The sequence below is a fragment of the Engystomops pustulosus genome, chromosome 3 (assembly GCF_040894005.1).
Source record: "Engystomops pustulosus chromosome 3, aEngPut4.maternal, whole genome shotgun sequence".
NCBI lineage: Eukaryota > Metazoa > Chordata > Amphibia > Anura > Leptodactylidae > Engystomops > Engystomops pustulosus.
In genome coordinates, this window is record NC_092413.1 from 105,483,948 (window position 1) to 105,501,066 (window position 17,119).

Consider the following 17,119-nt stretch of genomic DNA (forward strand, 5'->3'; position numbering starts at 1 on the left):
ATTTGTAAATAGCCACTTGTTTAGTTATGATGATAACTTTTAGTTATTGTAGCAATACACACAGCTAAAGTGTGTTAGTATTTTCCTTCCCAACAGGGGTAAAAGAGCATGCCCAATTAAAAAAAAAACTGCACCTGATAAAACAGGATGACCAAAAAAAAAAAAGAAGGTCCTGTATCCAGCATGCCACCCCTGACCACGCATTTTGGAGAAAAATCGTTCATCGGGGGTGGTGCTGCACATGGAGAGGGAGGATTAAATAGTGACCAGGAACCAATGGAAGCATCATTATGGCTTATTTGATGCTCCGTTTGACAGGGCTCCAACAAGTGATCTGCAGAAAGTCAACCACTGCACACTGGAAATCACAGATAATGTATACAGAAAGACATGCTGGACAGAGCTTCAGTAGGCAGAACACATGCATATCGGGCGGTAGTCATAGAATTTAGAATTTTGAATATGACAAATTTTTAATAATTTTCACCAATTTATTGTATATTTAAATAAATAAATGCAAACAACCAAAATTTGACATTGACTCTTAGACTTACTCATAGATCAAGGCACTGAAGGTTGTTTTCACTTTAGAACTTTCCTGCCATTGAATATTATGGGGACTCAATGTAAGTCTATGGGAGAACATTTTGTCATTGTTTTTGTACTAAAATGTAACCACTCCTCCCCTGGTAGAATGTATATAAGGAGAACAGTCCCAGTCTCTAGTGTCTTGTAGTTTGGGATTAGAGCTTGGAGGAGAAGACAGTCTACCTGAGCAACTAGAAGAAGACGCTGAGAAAGGGAAACTGTGCAACAGCTCCTAGCCTTTCACCAGGGTACCAGGCTTCTGAGAAAGATAAGGACAGCTAGCCCAGGCCTTTCCTCAGTGGAGAATCTTTCTTCTGCCAGGGAGGAGATTGGAAAAGTCCGCCCATTGATTTGCTTGTATTGTTTTGCACCTAAATTTCTTCAATAAAGAAGGTAACTGTTCAATGCTGACCTTATTGGGCTTATTTATCATTGCGGTGCACCAAGCCTTACCATCCTTTCCAGAAAACATCAACACATAATGACACTTTGGTGCCTGGGGGACCCAGCATAGTTTTGGGGCCAATCCTAACCCGGGTATTGCATACCTTCTGTCAAGCAGCAGCTTATTATTATACTCTGCAGCAGAAGCTCTCCTCATTATTAAGATACAGTAGAGCAGCCTGTGAAATGCCCTGTAGCCTCCCCTGAAATGAAATGTTTAGCAGTCTCTCCTTATTAATGAAATTTCTAGCAGCAGCCTCCACTCGCAAATAGGATGTGCAGCAGTCGAACCTCACTATGCAAATCTCCCCACATCATACTACAAAAAAAGAAATAAATCTAGTACTTGCCATGCTCCGGCTTCCTCTTCTGCCTGTGCCTGTGTGCTCTGCCTGTACCCACTCTGCCCTAGCCACAAAATGATGTTGAAGAGTGTGTGGAGGAAAGGCGCATATATATGTCTCTGCCTGTGCACGGTGTGAATCAATTGTATGCTTGTCTTACACACATACAGTCATGGCCAAAAGTTTTGAGAAGGATACAAATGTTAATTTTTACAAAGTCTACCGCATCAGGTTTTATAATAGCAATTTGCATATACTCCAGAATTTTATAAAGAGTGATCAGCTTAACCCCCTTCTGCATCATGACGATCACCCGGCCTTAGAAGCAGAGCCCGTGCGATCGCCGCAGGATCCCGGCAGTATGCAGTAGCTGGGATCCTGCAGCAACAGCCGGGATCGCGATAGTCGCGATCCCGGCTGTTTAACCCTATAGACGCCGCGGTCATAGTGACAGTGCAGCTGTCAGCCTATGCAAAATGCATAGGCTGACTGTAATATGCTGCAATAAACACACCCTGGGACAAGATAAAACAGTAAAAAAAAAGTTTAAAATAAAAGTGAAATTAAAATAAATTATTAAAAAAGAATAAAAGTCCCCTGAAGTCCCGTCCCATGCAGTAATCAAATAAAACATAAAAAAGTGAAAATCACCAAAAAAACACAACATATTGGGTATCAAAACGTCTGTAACAACCCGTCCAACAAAATACAATTGTCACTAAACCTGTACAGTGAACTCCATAAAAAAACACAAAAACCTCACAAAAATTATGAAATTTTCACATTTTGACCACATAAAAAGCGCATAAAAAGTGATCAAAAAAGTAAAATTTACCCCAACATGATACCAAGTAAAAGTAAAGCTTGTCCTGCAAAAAATAAGCTCTAAACCATCTCTGTAAAGAAAAAAATATAAATGTTCTGCCCTGTTACTTGGTTATGCAAAAACAAGCAAATTTCTCACAAAATGAGTTCTATATTGTGCAAAACAAGTTGACCATAAAAAAGCCATATAAATGGGGTATCGCCGTAATCGTGATGAGAATAAAGATAACACATTATTTTTATGGTACGGTGAACGTCAGGGGGAAAAAACTGCTAAAAACCATAAAGACGAATTAATGATTTTTTTAACCACCACCAAGAAAGAGTTAATAAAATCTCATTAATAGCTATTGAACCCCCCTGTAAATGGTGTACCTGAAAAGTGGATCTCATCCACAAAAAAATAATCTCCCAAAAAAATAAACATTTTATAGCCTGTAAAATGTGACAATGCAAATCTGCTCTGAATGGCGCTCCTTCACTTCTATGCCTGGCCATGTGCCCGTGCAACAGTCACCACCACATATTGAGCATCCTCATCCTCAAACTTTATGGAGTTTTTTGTCATTTAATACTTTGCAACGGTTTAATTTTTGGCCAAAATTACTATATTGTCTAAAAAACATTACAGCTTGTAAATTACACCTCCATTTTGTGTAGCATCTGAAGGGTTAACACACTTCTTAAAGTTGATTTTTTTTGCACATTGAGCTGTGTAGCTTCTAAAATGGCATGATTTATGGGGTTTTACTGTTATTTAGGCCTCTAAAAGTCACTTAGACCTGAGCAGGTCTAATTCTAACTCTAAATAAAGGTTTTGGTGATTTTCAAATGAGAAACATTCCACCCACAATTCTGAACCTCCTAACAACCTAAAAAAGAGAGAGGATGCATAAAACCCTGTGCCAATATAAAGCAGACATTTGGGAAATGTTAGTTATAAAGTTACTTGGATGCTATGACTATCTGCCTGAAAAGCCAAAAATGAAACTTTGAAAAAAATGTTTTCATGACTAAACAAAAAAGATATCATCAAATGTTTCTATTACTTTGAAGTACAAAGTGTGACGGGAAAACAATCTCAAAATCCCCTGGATATGTTAAAGCGTCACAAAGTTAGAACCTCCTATGATGACACAGGGCAAATTAAAAAAAAAAATCGTGCCTGGTCCTAAAGGTCTAAAATGGCTTGGACTCAAAGGGGTTAACAGCAATTAATTGCAAAGTCAATATTTGCCTAGAAAATGAACTTTTTCCCCCAAAACACATTTCAACTACATTGCAGGCCTGCCTTAAAAGGAGCAGCTAACATCGTTTCAGTGATTGCTCCAGTAACACAGATGTGGGTGTTGATGAGGACAGGGCTGGAGATCAATCTGTCATGATTAAGTAAGAATCACACCACTGGACACTTTAAAAGGAGGCTGGTGCTTGGCATCATTGCTTCTCTTCTGTTAACCATGGTTATCTCTAAAGAAACACGTGCAGCCATCATTGCACTGCACAAAACTGGCCTAACCAGGAAGAGTATCGTAGCTAGAAAGATTGCACCTCAGTCAACAATCTATCGCATCATCAAGGAATTCAAGGAGAGAGGTTCCATTGTTGCCAAAAAAGGCTCCAGGGCACCCAAGAAGGACCAGCAAGCACCTGACCATCTCTTAAAAGTTTTTCAGCTTCAGGATCGGGCTCCCAGCAGTGCAGAGCTTGCTCAGGAATGGAAGCAGGCAGGTGTGAGTGCATCTGCACACACTGTGAGGCGGAGACTATTGGAGCAAGGCCTGGTGTCAAGGATGGCAGCAAAGAAGCCACTTCTCTCCAGAATCAGGGACAGACTGATATTCTGCAAAAGGTACAGGGAGTGGACTGGGGTAAAGTCATTTTCTTTAGTGAATCCCCTTTCCGATTGTTTGGAACATCTGGAAAACAGCTTGTTTGGAGAAGACAAGGTGAGCAGTACCACCAGTCTTGTCTCATGCCAACTGTAAAGCATCCTGCAACCATTCATGTGTGGGGTTGCTTCTCAGCCAAGGGAATCAGCTCTCTCACAGGCTTGCCTAAAAACACATCCATGAATAAAGAATGGTACCAAAATGTCCTCCAAGAGCAACTTCTCCCAACTGTCCAAGAGCAGTTTGGTGATCAACAATGCCTTTTCCAGCATCATGGAGCACCTTGCCATAAAGCAAAGGTGATAACTAAATGGCTCAGGGAACAAAACATAGAGATTTTGGGTCCATGGCTGGGAAAATACCCAGATATTAATTCTATTGAGAACTTGTGGTCAATCATCAAGAGACGGGTGGACAAACAAAAACCAACAAATTGTGACAAAATGCAAGCATTGATTGTGCAAGAATGGACGGCTATCAGTCAGGATTTGGTCTAGAAGTTGTTTGAGAGCTGCCAGGGAGAATTGCAGAGGTCCTGAAGAAGAAGGGTCAACACTGCAAATATTGACTTGCTGCATTAACTCATTCTAACTGTCAATAAAAGCTTGTGTTACTCATGATATGATTGCAATTGTCTTTCTGTATGTGATAAAAACATCTGACAAACACACATAAAAACCAGAGGGCAACAGATCATGTGAAAATATAAAATTTGTGTCATTCTCAAAACTTTTGGCCATGACTGTATGAACCCACAGCTTGCAGTCTGCCCCTTCCATCCACAGGCTTGGTAGCAATTTTTACACCTCTATATATATCTATATTTTTTTTAAACTTTATTTATACAAACAGCAGTACAGTGTCTTTAATTCTCAGATCAGCAACAACATCAAATAAGTGACACATAACAAAACAAATATCAGCACATTAAAAGGATAAAACCTTGTAAAAGTTCAATTCACATGCAAATTTCAACTTTATTTTTTACTTTTTTTTTTTAATTTATAGAAATATATAACCCTACCATCCCCCACTGCCCCCGGCTCTTGACGGCAGCCTCAGGCGGACCTCAGTGACTAGACTGACCTTTCAGTATATAAATAATATTTTTTACCGTTCCCCCTATACCCATTCTTGTACCTAAAATACACACCTGTACACTTAACGGAATATTAGAATCAAATATCAGTTGCAGTTTATCCACTAGCTCCCTCCAATAGTGATGGAGTTTTGGGCACCTCTAGAGCATATGAGCAAATCACATCTAGGACATTTTTCCTCATTTTTTTCCCAAAAATAATTTAGACGCTTAGGTGTATAATGTATCCTGTGTACTATAAATAATTGAGTTACAATGTATGACATATTTTTAGTGACTTTTTTGATCATATGCAATGAGTCTGCCCACTCCTCCATCTTTAGATCTGGCACATCCATTCTCAACTTTTCGAAACATTCCTTAGCAGGAGGATACTCATTATTTTTTTTTAAAGTCTCATAAACCCTGGAGGTCATAGCTCTTTTATCTACCTGTGGAGTAAAATGTGCCTCTAGTGGATGGACCTGTTCCTTAAAATCCTCCTACCTTTGACGGACACACATGGCGTAGCTGAGCTGAGCATAAAAAAAACAGTCGCTCATACTGAGATGGAAATCGGCCGACAGTTCTTCATAGGATCTTAGATTCCCTAGTTCCATTACCTGGTGGATAAAAAAAATTCCTTTGCCCTGTAGAGGCCTCGAGTGACCAGATGGGGCCAAAGCCCATTTATTAAATCCCCATATTGGTGAAATCCTGAAATACCCTTTTAACCCTAATTTATTTTTAATCCTCTCCCAAACCCATTGTATTAAAGCAAGCATGGGGAATTGTGCTTTGTATTCTATTTTTTGAAAAACCCCAATAAACTCCAATAAGCTCCAAATATCATACACTGTCAAACACTCATATTTTTCCCTATTATATAATTCACCATCTCTCTATCTGTGTCAAAGATGTTCTGCCACTGTAAAGCTAGAAAATAACTAAAAAAATCTGGGATGGCTAATCCTCCCTTTTCTACCTGTGAATACATTCTTTCTAATTTCATACGTGCCCTTTTCCCGTTCCATATAAAATCCCTTAATATAGAATCCAGAGTCAAAAAAATCTTTTTGGGAAAATTTACTGGGCTGTTCTGAAAGACGAACAAAATCTGGGGTAATCCTTGCGGCTAGTGACAAGTTCATTCTTTTCCAAACTTCCATTTTTTCCCTGATCTTTTGTATAAGAGGCTTCACATTTAACTCTATATACTCTCTGGGTTCTTTACTAACAACAATCCCCAGATAGCGCATCTTCTCCACCGCCATCAATTTATCTTATGGGTATATAGACGGATTTCTATCCATTCGCAGACATGAGGACTTTCCCCAGTTTATGCCCGAGAATCTGCCAAACTTTTCAATCATTTTAATTACTGCCTTTATCTCCTGTTCTGATTTGTCCAGGAACAGCAGCATATCATAGAGTAGGAGTTTTAACTCCCTCTGTCCCCAGACAAATCCTTTTATACTCTCCGACACTCTAATACTACATGCCAATGGTTCCAGAGCTACTGCAAATAGTAACAGTGACAGGGGGCACCCCTGTCTGGTTCCTCTATATAACTGCCAACCTGCAGAGGCTCTTCCATTTATGCTGATCCTGGCCGAGGCTTTATTATAAAGTAACTTTACCAATCTAACAAATTGGGGTCCGAATCCCATCTTTTCTAGAACCATCCAAATGTAGTCCCACTCAACGTGGTCAAAGGCCTTGTCCGCGTCGAGGGAGACCACTGCCCTAGTACCCATAGCCTCACAGGGGGACTGTAGATAGCCCCACAAACGCATAATATTGTATCTGACCGATCTCCCCAGCATAAAACCCGACTGGTCCCAATGAACCACAGATCTTACAACTCTTTGCAATCTAGTTGCCAGAGCTTTAGCTAATAATTTGTAATCGGTGTTCAGTAGGGAAATCGGTTGATACGAATCCAATTCCAATGGACATTTCCCCTCTTTTAGAATCAGAATGATGATCGCCTTCCTGAGAGACTGGGGCAACAAACCTTCAGACAGTGAGTGATTGTAAACTTTCAATAAAACCGGGAGTAGTATTTCCTCATACTGTAGCATTACCTCCGATGGGATACCATCCGCGCCCACAGCTTTCCCTTTGGGCAAATTTCTTAGAGATTCTGCTAGTTCTACCAAACTCAAAGGGCTCTCCAAATAGTCCTTCTCTTCTGGGGATAAACGAGGAATGGGCACTGCGGCCAACACCTCCTTCATCTTTTCTTCTCCCACTATTTTTTTTTTCCGTCTGATATAATTTTTCAAAATGATGCCGAAACTCCTCTCTTATCTTGTCCTGTCCAGTCACTATCTGGCCGTATCTATTCCTAACTGCAGTTATTTTATTCTTTTCATTAGAATTTTTTAATAGATTTGCCAATTTTTCCATAGATGTGTACTGACCCTTTTTCCAAACTGTACCTCCTTAATTCCTCCTGTGCTTCTACCCAAACCTGCCTATTCTTCTCATTTGGGTTTACCACAAATTGACCCTCCAGATTTGTTACCTTCTCCTTCAGGCGTTGGTATAACATTCTCTTCTCCTTTTTCCCATAAATGATCTGATCTCTTATTACTCCTCTCAGGTACGCCTTTAGTGCATCCCACACCACCCGAATGTCCATCTCCCCCATATTTCCATCAATAAAGAATTGGATTTCTCCCTTTATATCCGCCTTGTTCTTTACCAGGCCAAACCAGAATGGCTTGATTTTATAAAAGACAATACCTGACAGTTTTGCCCTTTTTAGTGTAAAGTAGACAGGAGAATGATCTGACAAACCCCTAGCTCCAAACATTATCCCCTCTATTAACTCATTCCCTGTCTTATTTCCTAAAACCAAGTCTATCCTTGATAGGGGCTTGTGTGACTTAGAGTAACATGTGAAGGCTCTCTTACCCAGGTTTCTCTCTCTACAGATATCACTATACCCCAATTCATATACCAATCTACCAAATAGAGTATCTGTCTGCTTTCCTTTGTACAGGTGCGAAGCTCCCATCTTCATTCTATCTAACCCCTCGTTCATCACGAAATTAAAATTTCCTATCAAGAATATTGGGGCTCTTTCATATTTGCTTAGTTGATTCACAATGTTAATAAGGACCTCCACTGGTGCGGTAGGGGGGAGATAAATACTCACAATAACAATTTTCAAGCCATTCAAGGAGTCATATAGAATAACATATCTACCAAGTTTATCTATCTTAACTTCATATTCTACAAAGCACACTTTTTTACAGATCATTATACTCACTCCACGGGTGTGTAGGTCGAGTAGGTCGAGTGGTAGTAATGACTTAGCCAGGGTTTTAGCAGCCTTCCACATGTATCACGTATATGTATCATGTATCACATGTCGAGTAGGTCGAGTGGTAGTAATGACTTAGCCAGGGTTTTAGCAGCCTTCCACATGTATCACTCAGCAGATGAGTTTCTTGGAAGCATATCACATCCGGTTTGTGTGAGAGTCAAACACTGCCTTCCTTTTTAATTTTTCATTTAAGCCTCTCACATTTCAGGAAAATATCTTGATCATTACGGATCAAAAGAATCTACCAAGGAAAGTCCCTCCTTATTAACATACAAATCATTACCCCTCTTCCTTGCCGTCAATCGCCCTACAACCCAACCCCCAACTTCCCCTTGCCTCCCCTTACCCCCTGTCTAAGGCATGGTATCCCTAGACTCATCTTGGAGATGCACTTTTTTTCAGCTGGGGTGATGGTGCCCGCCTATTTGCCTCAGGTCTTCATTGCCCTTTCTACCCACTCATTAGCTTCTTCTGCAGAGTCGAAGAACAGTGACTTCCCCTTGAACACAACCTTCAATTTAGCAGGATAGGATAAAGAATAAATAACCCCTTTTTCTCTTAATCTATTTTTTACACTGAGGTAACTGGCACGTTTTTTCTGTACTTCATGGGGATAATCCGGAAAAATCATAATTGGTGAGCTATTGTACTGCATATGATCTTTGGACCTGGCAGCTTTAAGAATATTATCCCTGTCTCTTGGTGATAGAAGCCGGACCAGGTACCCCCTGGGGTGCTAACCCACCGAGTGAGCCTTCGCCGGAACACGGTGGGCACAATCCACCAGAAAGACCCTGGTCCGTACCTCCTCTAAGAATGTAGTCTCCAGCCACTCTGAGATAAAGCTAGTAATGTCATTTCCCTCCGAGCCTTCTGGAAACCCCACCAGACGAAGGTTATTCCTTCTTGAGCGATTTTCCAAGTCCAATAATTTCTGGTGGAGCTCCAACTCTTTTTTTTTCCAAGCTTTTTATCCTTTTTTCAAAGTTTGCTGCTGTGTCCTCTGCTATCCCCACACTCGATTCCACTCCTTCAATCCGGGATTCATCAATCAGTCAATCATATCCTGTCTAATAAGTCCCACCTCACTTTTCAAACCACCAAGTTCTTTCAACACTCCCTCACGGATCCTTCCCCTCCACCAATACTATCTTCAAGGTTAGACCTCTCCAGGGACACTTCGCTTGCCCCTTGCACTGCACTTGTACCCTTTTTTCCTCACCCTCCTTTTTACCTTTTCCCTGAGTTCTTCCAGGGGATTGTAAAAATCTTTCCATTCTCCCATCTCTCTTTTTCTCCCCTGGGGAGCTGCCCGTATCCAATTTCGGGATCTCGTAGCGTTTTTTAGCTGCTTTCTGCTACCCATTTTTTCTTATAAAACACAGTTAACAAAATCAAGAAAATTCAATCTGCAATTTCCCTGTAACAAGGTCAGTTCATAAACTTAGCGAAGCTATTCATACAGCTATAATGTACATAACATAGCATACAAGTACATAGCATCACTTACAAAAAAAGAAAAAACATTTCTAATCACTGTATAAATTTCAGAATGCAGATTCATGGTTTAGCAGAAGAGAAAAAAAGAAAAAGGACCATCCGGGGAGGGACGTTAAAAAGGAGGCAATTGCTAATAACAGAGATACAGCAAGTCGGGCACTTTAACGGTTAGCAGGAGACACGGAGAACGGATATAACACATGTATTCTGTTGTTATTCCTACTCAGTTGTTAGTGGATAGGTACAGGGCAAAGATGTTAAATAAGCTGCACAGAAAGTTAAAGTTCCGTAATAGCAGAGCTCGATGTTAGTAAGAGTCAGGTAGAGAGCACATACAAATGCTGACAGTTCCAGCTCAGATCTTAAGAGCTATGCAATGGGTACGGTGAGAGAAGAGCGCTATAACTGGAGATATTAGGACGATTTGAGGGTTAGAAGAGAGCAAAAGAAAAGCACAGTACAGGCAGTCCCTGGGTTACATACAAGATAGGGTCTGTAGGTTTGTTCTTAAGTTGAGTTTGTATGTAAGTCGGAACTGTATATTTTATCATTGTAATCCCAGCCAGAACTTTTTTGGTCTCTGTGACAATTGGATTTTAAAAATGTTGGGTTGTCATAATAATCAGGATTAACAATAAATCTTCATTACAGACACCTGTGATAACTGTTACAGATGATTATTGTAGCCTAGGACTAAAGTACAATAAATTACCAATATCCAGAGGTCCGTTTGTAACTATGGGTTGTATGTAAGTCGAGTGTTCTTAAGTAGGGGACCGCCTGTACAGTTAATTAATCCAGTACCAATGTTAGTAACAGATACCTGCAGCGTCCAGATTATATCCAGCGGACATATGTGCTTATAGAAACATAGAAAACTCTCACCCTCCTGTTGTTACTGCCCTCTGGTCATCACCATAGAACCGTGGCAAGCAGCTTTCACATGGGGCGACACAAAGCTGTCGGGGACAGCAGCAGCTTCAAAGAACAGGGCCGACAAATTCCTCTTCGGTACTAATCTTCAGCTGAGGGGTAGCCCTGAGGTTTTCCATTCACAGGGATCCCCCCCAGACCCAGAAGAAAAACAGGCATTGTAGCTTAGACTGCTCCTCGGTCTCACGGACTCCCCGTGAGCTCGGCGTTCCGTCCGCCTACAACACCTCCTGGTGTGGCAGCTTTAAGAATATTATCCCTGTCTCTTGGTGATAGGAGACGGACCAGGATTCCCTTGGGGTGCAAACCCACCGGGCGAGCCTTTGCCGGGACACGGTGGGCACGGTCCACCAGAAAGACCCTGGTCCATACCTCCTCTGTCCACGTCTTGTCCAGCCGTCAAGTGCCGCATCCGCGTCTCCTCTCCTCCGCGTGCTGTCGGTTGCGGAAGTCACAGACGGGGCTTTAATCGGGCCAGCATTAGGCGCAGAGCACCATCATGCCCCAGCTCCGTGCGACGCATGCTACGTCATTCCGCAGCACGCCGCAAGTACCTTGCGCCACAATTGATGCATGACTGCCAGTTTGTACTGCAGGGGCGTCGCTAGGTCAAAAGATCCGGGGCTCATGCCCCGGATCTTTTGGCCTGTGCCCCGGATCTCCCCGGGCATCCTACCCTCTCTCAACACGATCCGTGTCCTGCACGGATCGTGATGAGAACGTCTGCTGTCACTGCTTTCCCCAGCAGCTCAGCCTCCGGTGAATAATAGTCACAGAGTCTGAAGGACCTGTGACGATGTCATGGTCACATGACCTGCCGGGGAAAGCAGTGCACAGAGAGAGAGAGAGCTGCATCTGTGAGGTAAGGGGGGGGGGGGGACATGATAGGGAAGGGGGAGAATAAGGGGGGTTTAGTGTGAGGCACATTACTTACTGGGAGGCTGTGTGAGAGGCACATTACTTACTGGTGGGCTGCGTGAGGCACATTACTTAGTGGAGGGCTGTGTGTGAGACACATTACTTACTGGGAGGCTGTGTGTGAGGCACACTACTTAGTGGGGGGCTGTGTGTGAGGCACATTACTTACTGGGGGGCTGTGTGAGGCACATTACTTAGTGGGGGGCTGTGTGAGGCATATTACTTACTGGGGGGCTGTGTGTGAGGCACATTACTTAGTGGTGGGGGCTGTGTGAGGCACATTACTTACTGGGGGGCTGTGTGTGAGGCACATTACTTAGTGGTGGGGGCTGTGTGTAAGGCACATTACTTAGTGGTGGGGGCTGTGTGTGAGGCACATTACTTAGTGGTGGGGGCTGTGTGTGAGGCACATTACTTAGTGGTGGGGGCTCTGTGTGAGGCATATTACTTAGTGGGGGGCTGTGTGAGGCACATTACTTAGTGGGGGGCTGTGTGAGGCACATTACTTAGTGGGGGGCTGTGTGAGGCACATTACTTAGTGGGGGGCTGTGTGAGGCACATTACTTAGTGGGGGGCTGTGTGAGGCACATTACTTAGTGGGGGGCTGTGTGAGGCACATTACTTAGTGGGGGGCTGTGTGAGGCACATTACTTAGTGGGGAGCTGTGTGAGGCACATTACTTAGTAGGGGGCTGTGTGTGAGGCACATTACTTAGTGGTGGGGGCTGTGTGTGAGGCACATTACTTAGTGGTGGGGGCTGTGTGAGGCACATTACTTAGTGGTGGGGGCTGTGTGAGGCACATTACTTAGTGGTGGGGGCTGTGTGAGGCACATTACTTAGTGGTGGGGGCTGTGTGTGAGGCACATTACTTAGTAGGGGGCTGTGTGTGAGGCACATTACTTAGTGGTGGGGGCTGTGTGTGAGGCACATTACTTAGTGGTGGGGGCTGTGTGAGGCACATTACTTAGTGGTGGGGGCTGTGTGAGGCACATTACTTAGTGGGGGGCTGTGTGAGGCACATTACTTAGTGGTGGGGGCTGTGTGTGAGGCACATTACTTAGTGGTGGGGTCTGTGTGTGAGGCACATTACTTAGTGGAGGGCTGTGTGAGGCACATTACTTAGTGGGGGGCTGTGTGAGGCACATTACTTAGTGGGGGGCTGTGTGAGGCACATTACTTAGTGGGGGGCTGTGTGAGGCACATTACTTAGTGGGGGGCTGTGTGAGGCACGTTACTTAGTGGGGGCTGTGTGAGGCACAATACTTAGTGGTGGGGGCTGTGTGAGCAAATTACTTAGTGGTGGGGGCTGTGTGAGCACATTACTTAGTGGTGGGGGCTGTGTGAGCACATTACTTAGTGGTGGGGGCTGTGTGAGGCACATTACTTACTGGGGGGCTGTGTGTGAGGCACATTACTTAGTGGTGGGGGCTGTGTGTAAGGCACATTACTTAGTGGTGGGGGCTGTGTGTGAGGCACATTACTTAGTGGTGGGGGCTGTGTGTGAGGCACATTACTTAGTGGTGGGGGCTCTGTGTGAGGCATATTACTTAGTGGGGGCCTGTGTGAGGCACATTACTTAGTGGTGGAGGCTGTGTGAGGCACATTACTTAGTGGGGGCCTGTGTGAGGCACATTACTTAGTGGTGGGGGCTGTGTGAGGCACATTACTTAGTGGGGGGCTGTGTGAGGCGCTTTATATAGTGGTGGGGGCTGTGTGAGGCACATTACTTAGTGATGGGGGCTGTGTGAGGCACATTACTTAGTGGGGGGCTGTGTGAGGCACATTACTTAGTGGGGGGCTGTGTGAGGCACATTACTTAGTGGTGGGGGCTGTGTGAGGCACATTACTTAGTGGTGGGGGCTGTGTGAGGCACATTACTTAGTGGTGGGGGCTGTGTGAGGCACATTACTTACTGGGGGGCTGTGTGAGGCACATTACTTAGTGGGGGGGCTGTGTGAGCACATTACTTACTGGGGGGCTGTGTGAGGGCATTACTTAGTGGAGGGCTGTGTGAGGCACATTACTTAGTGATAGGGGCTGTGTGAGGCACATTACTTAGTGGTGGGGGCTGTGTGAGGCACATTACTTAGTGGTGGGGGCTGTGTGAGGCACATTACTTACTGGGGGGCTGTGTGAGGCACATTACTTACTGGGGGGCTGTGTGAGGCACATTACTTAGTGGGGGGGCTGTGTGAGCACATTACTTACTGGGGGGCTGTGTGAGGGCATTACTTAGTGGAGGGCTGTGTGAGGCACATTACTTACTGGGGGGCTGTGTGAGGACATTACTTAGTGGGGGGCTGTGTGAGGCACATTACTTAGAGGGGGGCTGTGTGGGCACATTACTTAGTGGGGGCTGTGTGAGGCACATTACTTAGTGGGGGGCTGTGTGAGGACATTACTGGGGGGCTGTGTGGGGATATTACTGGGGGGCTGTGAGAGGCACATTACTTACTGGGGGGCTGTGTGGGGACATTACTGGGGGGCTGTGTGGGGACATTACTTACTGTTGGGGCGTGATGGGTAACACGCACCTGGTTTTGTTTAAATGCAAGACAAAGTGTGAGCGCAGCCTTACAGTATTTGGGGAGATTGTTAGGGGCGGCAGCAGGATAACACTGCCAGGGAACCAAGATGTAGGGACAATGAGGAACATAAGATGTGGTGATGCCTAATGGAGAAGATGGAGGAGACGTCACCTGCAGTCACTGGAGGGAAAAAGTAGGGATTTCTCTGGTGCTTCTGTAGCTGTATACACTGTCAGTAAAGTTGTTATGTGAGGGGTTATGTACAGGAGGGGGCATTACTAAAAGAGCGCTACATATGTATTGGGGCCCTTCCCCCGGATCTTTTACAACCCTAGCAACGCCCCTGGTGTACAGAGCCAATGGTTGACATATCTCTCTGCTGAGTGTAATGCATACTGGTCCTAAACACACGGGGTAATTTATTATGGCCTTTCAAACAGAAAACTGTTGTGTTTTTTTTTCTCTTTTCTGCGCCTGAATTTCTGAAGTCCTGGGCCACAATATTGGTGTTTTCCAACACTCTTTATTTTTGGGTGCAAAATAGTCGCACCGCTTGTGAATTTTCTGGCTCTTCCATTTTTTAGACTGATTTTTTTTGCGCAAAAGCTAATCTAGGGAGTTCTAAACCTTTTAGTCCGTGCGCCAATTAATGAATCCCTTGCACCACCAACTTACACAGTTACAGTGCCATCCTGCACCAAAATTAATAAATGCCCCTCAGTATCTTAAAATGTTTTTTCTAAACTCACCTGATTTTGGATATGTAATCAGGAACAGATCATCGTTTCTTATTTGAAAATCCTGAAGTGAATCTACAAACTCTGGTTTCATAAACTCCTTATAAAAGCAAAACCCTTTATATTTGTAAAGATTTGAGTCACACAAAACTGGAGTAATTGTGTCCATGGTTAAATGCTGCTACCTGTAATGAAACAGCACATGAACGAAGTTACCTTAATTTGAACACACACACACACACATATATATATATTATTTTTTATCACACACATACCATAGCATGTTTTTAATGATAATTCTTAAACATTTTGTAAAATTCTTTAAAAAAAGGAACATAAAAAATTCACTAGTTTGTTGATCCAATGGTTTTGTCACATATTCTCCACCATTTTCTTCTCTGCTTTCTAGTAAAGTATTTGACACTATAAAATTGCTCTGTTTTATGCTGTTTCAAAAAAGAAACACTAGCCCACATTTACTAAAGCCCCTGCACCGGTTTTTGTCTGACTTTGTACATTTATCATGCAGTGTCCGACACAATTGTTTAACTCGCTGTATGTAAAGACGAAAAGATTCATGAAGAAAGTGCGCCACAATTCATAAATGTGGCGAACCTGCAAACTTCACAGGTAAACTGCACATAGTCCAGTTTGCACTGTTTTTGATAAATGCGGGCCAATATTTTGCTCATTTGTTAAAAATCATCTTATGCAAAATGCAGACTTGTGTGCACTAAATAGTGTGCAGGATTTCTGACTCATGTTCTCTATGAATCTGGCACCCCCAGCACTGCCCCACAAGCGTGCACCACTTTTTTTTTTGGTACACCTTTGTACACATAGTGCAGTTTGCACTGTGCTTAGTAAATGTGCCCCAATATTTTCCAATAAAGAAGTAAAAAAAATCTCCCACTACACTATGAAAAACATTGCGACAGTCACTCTATTTACCCAAGAGAAGAGTCATATTTTTCCTTTTTCAAGTTTAAAGGAAATCTACACTTGGGTAGCAAGCATTTTAATAAAAGCCACTTACTGTTAGGCGCTGCTGTGCTGATAAGGTATCATATCTTGATGATTTCCAAGACCTTCTACTTTTGACAAAAAACATCTTTTAAATCAGGCAGGGGGCGTGCATAATTAGCAATGGCCAGAGCGCCAAAGAGATAATAGGATGCACCCAGAGCTCTGAGGAGATAATAGGCTGTACCCCAGAGTGCCGGACAATAATTTAAAAGATGCTTTTTGGCAAAAGTAAAAGGTTTTGGAGCTCATCAAGATATGATACCTTATCAGCACAACAGTGCCTAACATTAAGTGGCTTTGTTGAAAATGCTTGATACTACGGTGGTAGATTTCCTTTAATCATAAGAATCTCATCATTCATTTTACATCAAGGTTGTGGTTCTGAGTTCCAGGACAGGCACTTAAAAGGTATAGCTGGAAGCGTGAGCTGAAGATACTGATCCAGTTCCCACCGAATACTTTAATTGCCCATATCTCTGTCCTGTAGCTTAAAGGACCACAAACATGATAGAATCCAAAAGATGAGATTCCCTCATAAAAGAGGAAATTCTAGAAAGAACATTCCTTGCTCTACCTGAGGGGGCTAGGGGTTTGCCTCACTGCAAAAACTTGATGGCGCAGAAATCACACATGCAAACATAAGGGGAAAGTAAGCATCACAGTGGGACATATATTTATTACCTATTCTGTGGAGAGTTGAAATATGTTAAAGGGGTATTCCTATTTCAGCAAATTAAGGTTATTGTTTGTATTATAAAAGTTAAACAACTTTCCAATATACTTTCTGTAACAATTCTTTATGGTTTTCTACATCTCTGCTTGCTGTCATTCTATAGAAAGCTTATGTGTTTACTTCCAGTGGACAGAAAACTGACCATGGTCACACAGGTGCACAACTCGTTATATCACAGATAGTAATCACATGTGGGTGTTATAAGCTGTGCACCTGTGTGACTGCGGTCAGATTA

At 43.1% G+C, this 17,119-nt stretch overlaps 1 protein-coding gene across 3 annotated transcripts in view; it reads right to left on the bottom strand.

Moving 5' to 3' along the window:
• Nucleotides 1–17,119, bottom strand: part of LOC140121729 (amine sulfotransferase-like) — a 61,929-nt gene that overhangs the window by 14,040 nt on the left and 30,770 nt on the right. For all 3 annotated transcript variants that reach the window (XM_072141721.1, XM_072141720.1, XM_072141719.1), the window contains exon 2: nt 15,138–15,310. In XM_072141721.1, the coding sequence (XP_071997822.1) occupies nt 15,138–15,294 (157 nt within the window). In that variant the 5' untranslated portion in view covers nt 15,295–15,310. The remainder of the gene's footprint in view (nt 1–15,137; nt 15,311–17,119) is intronic.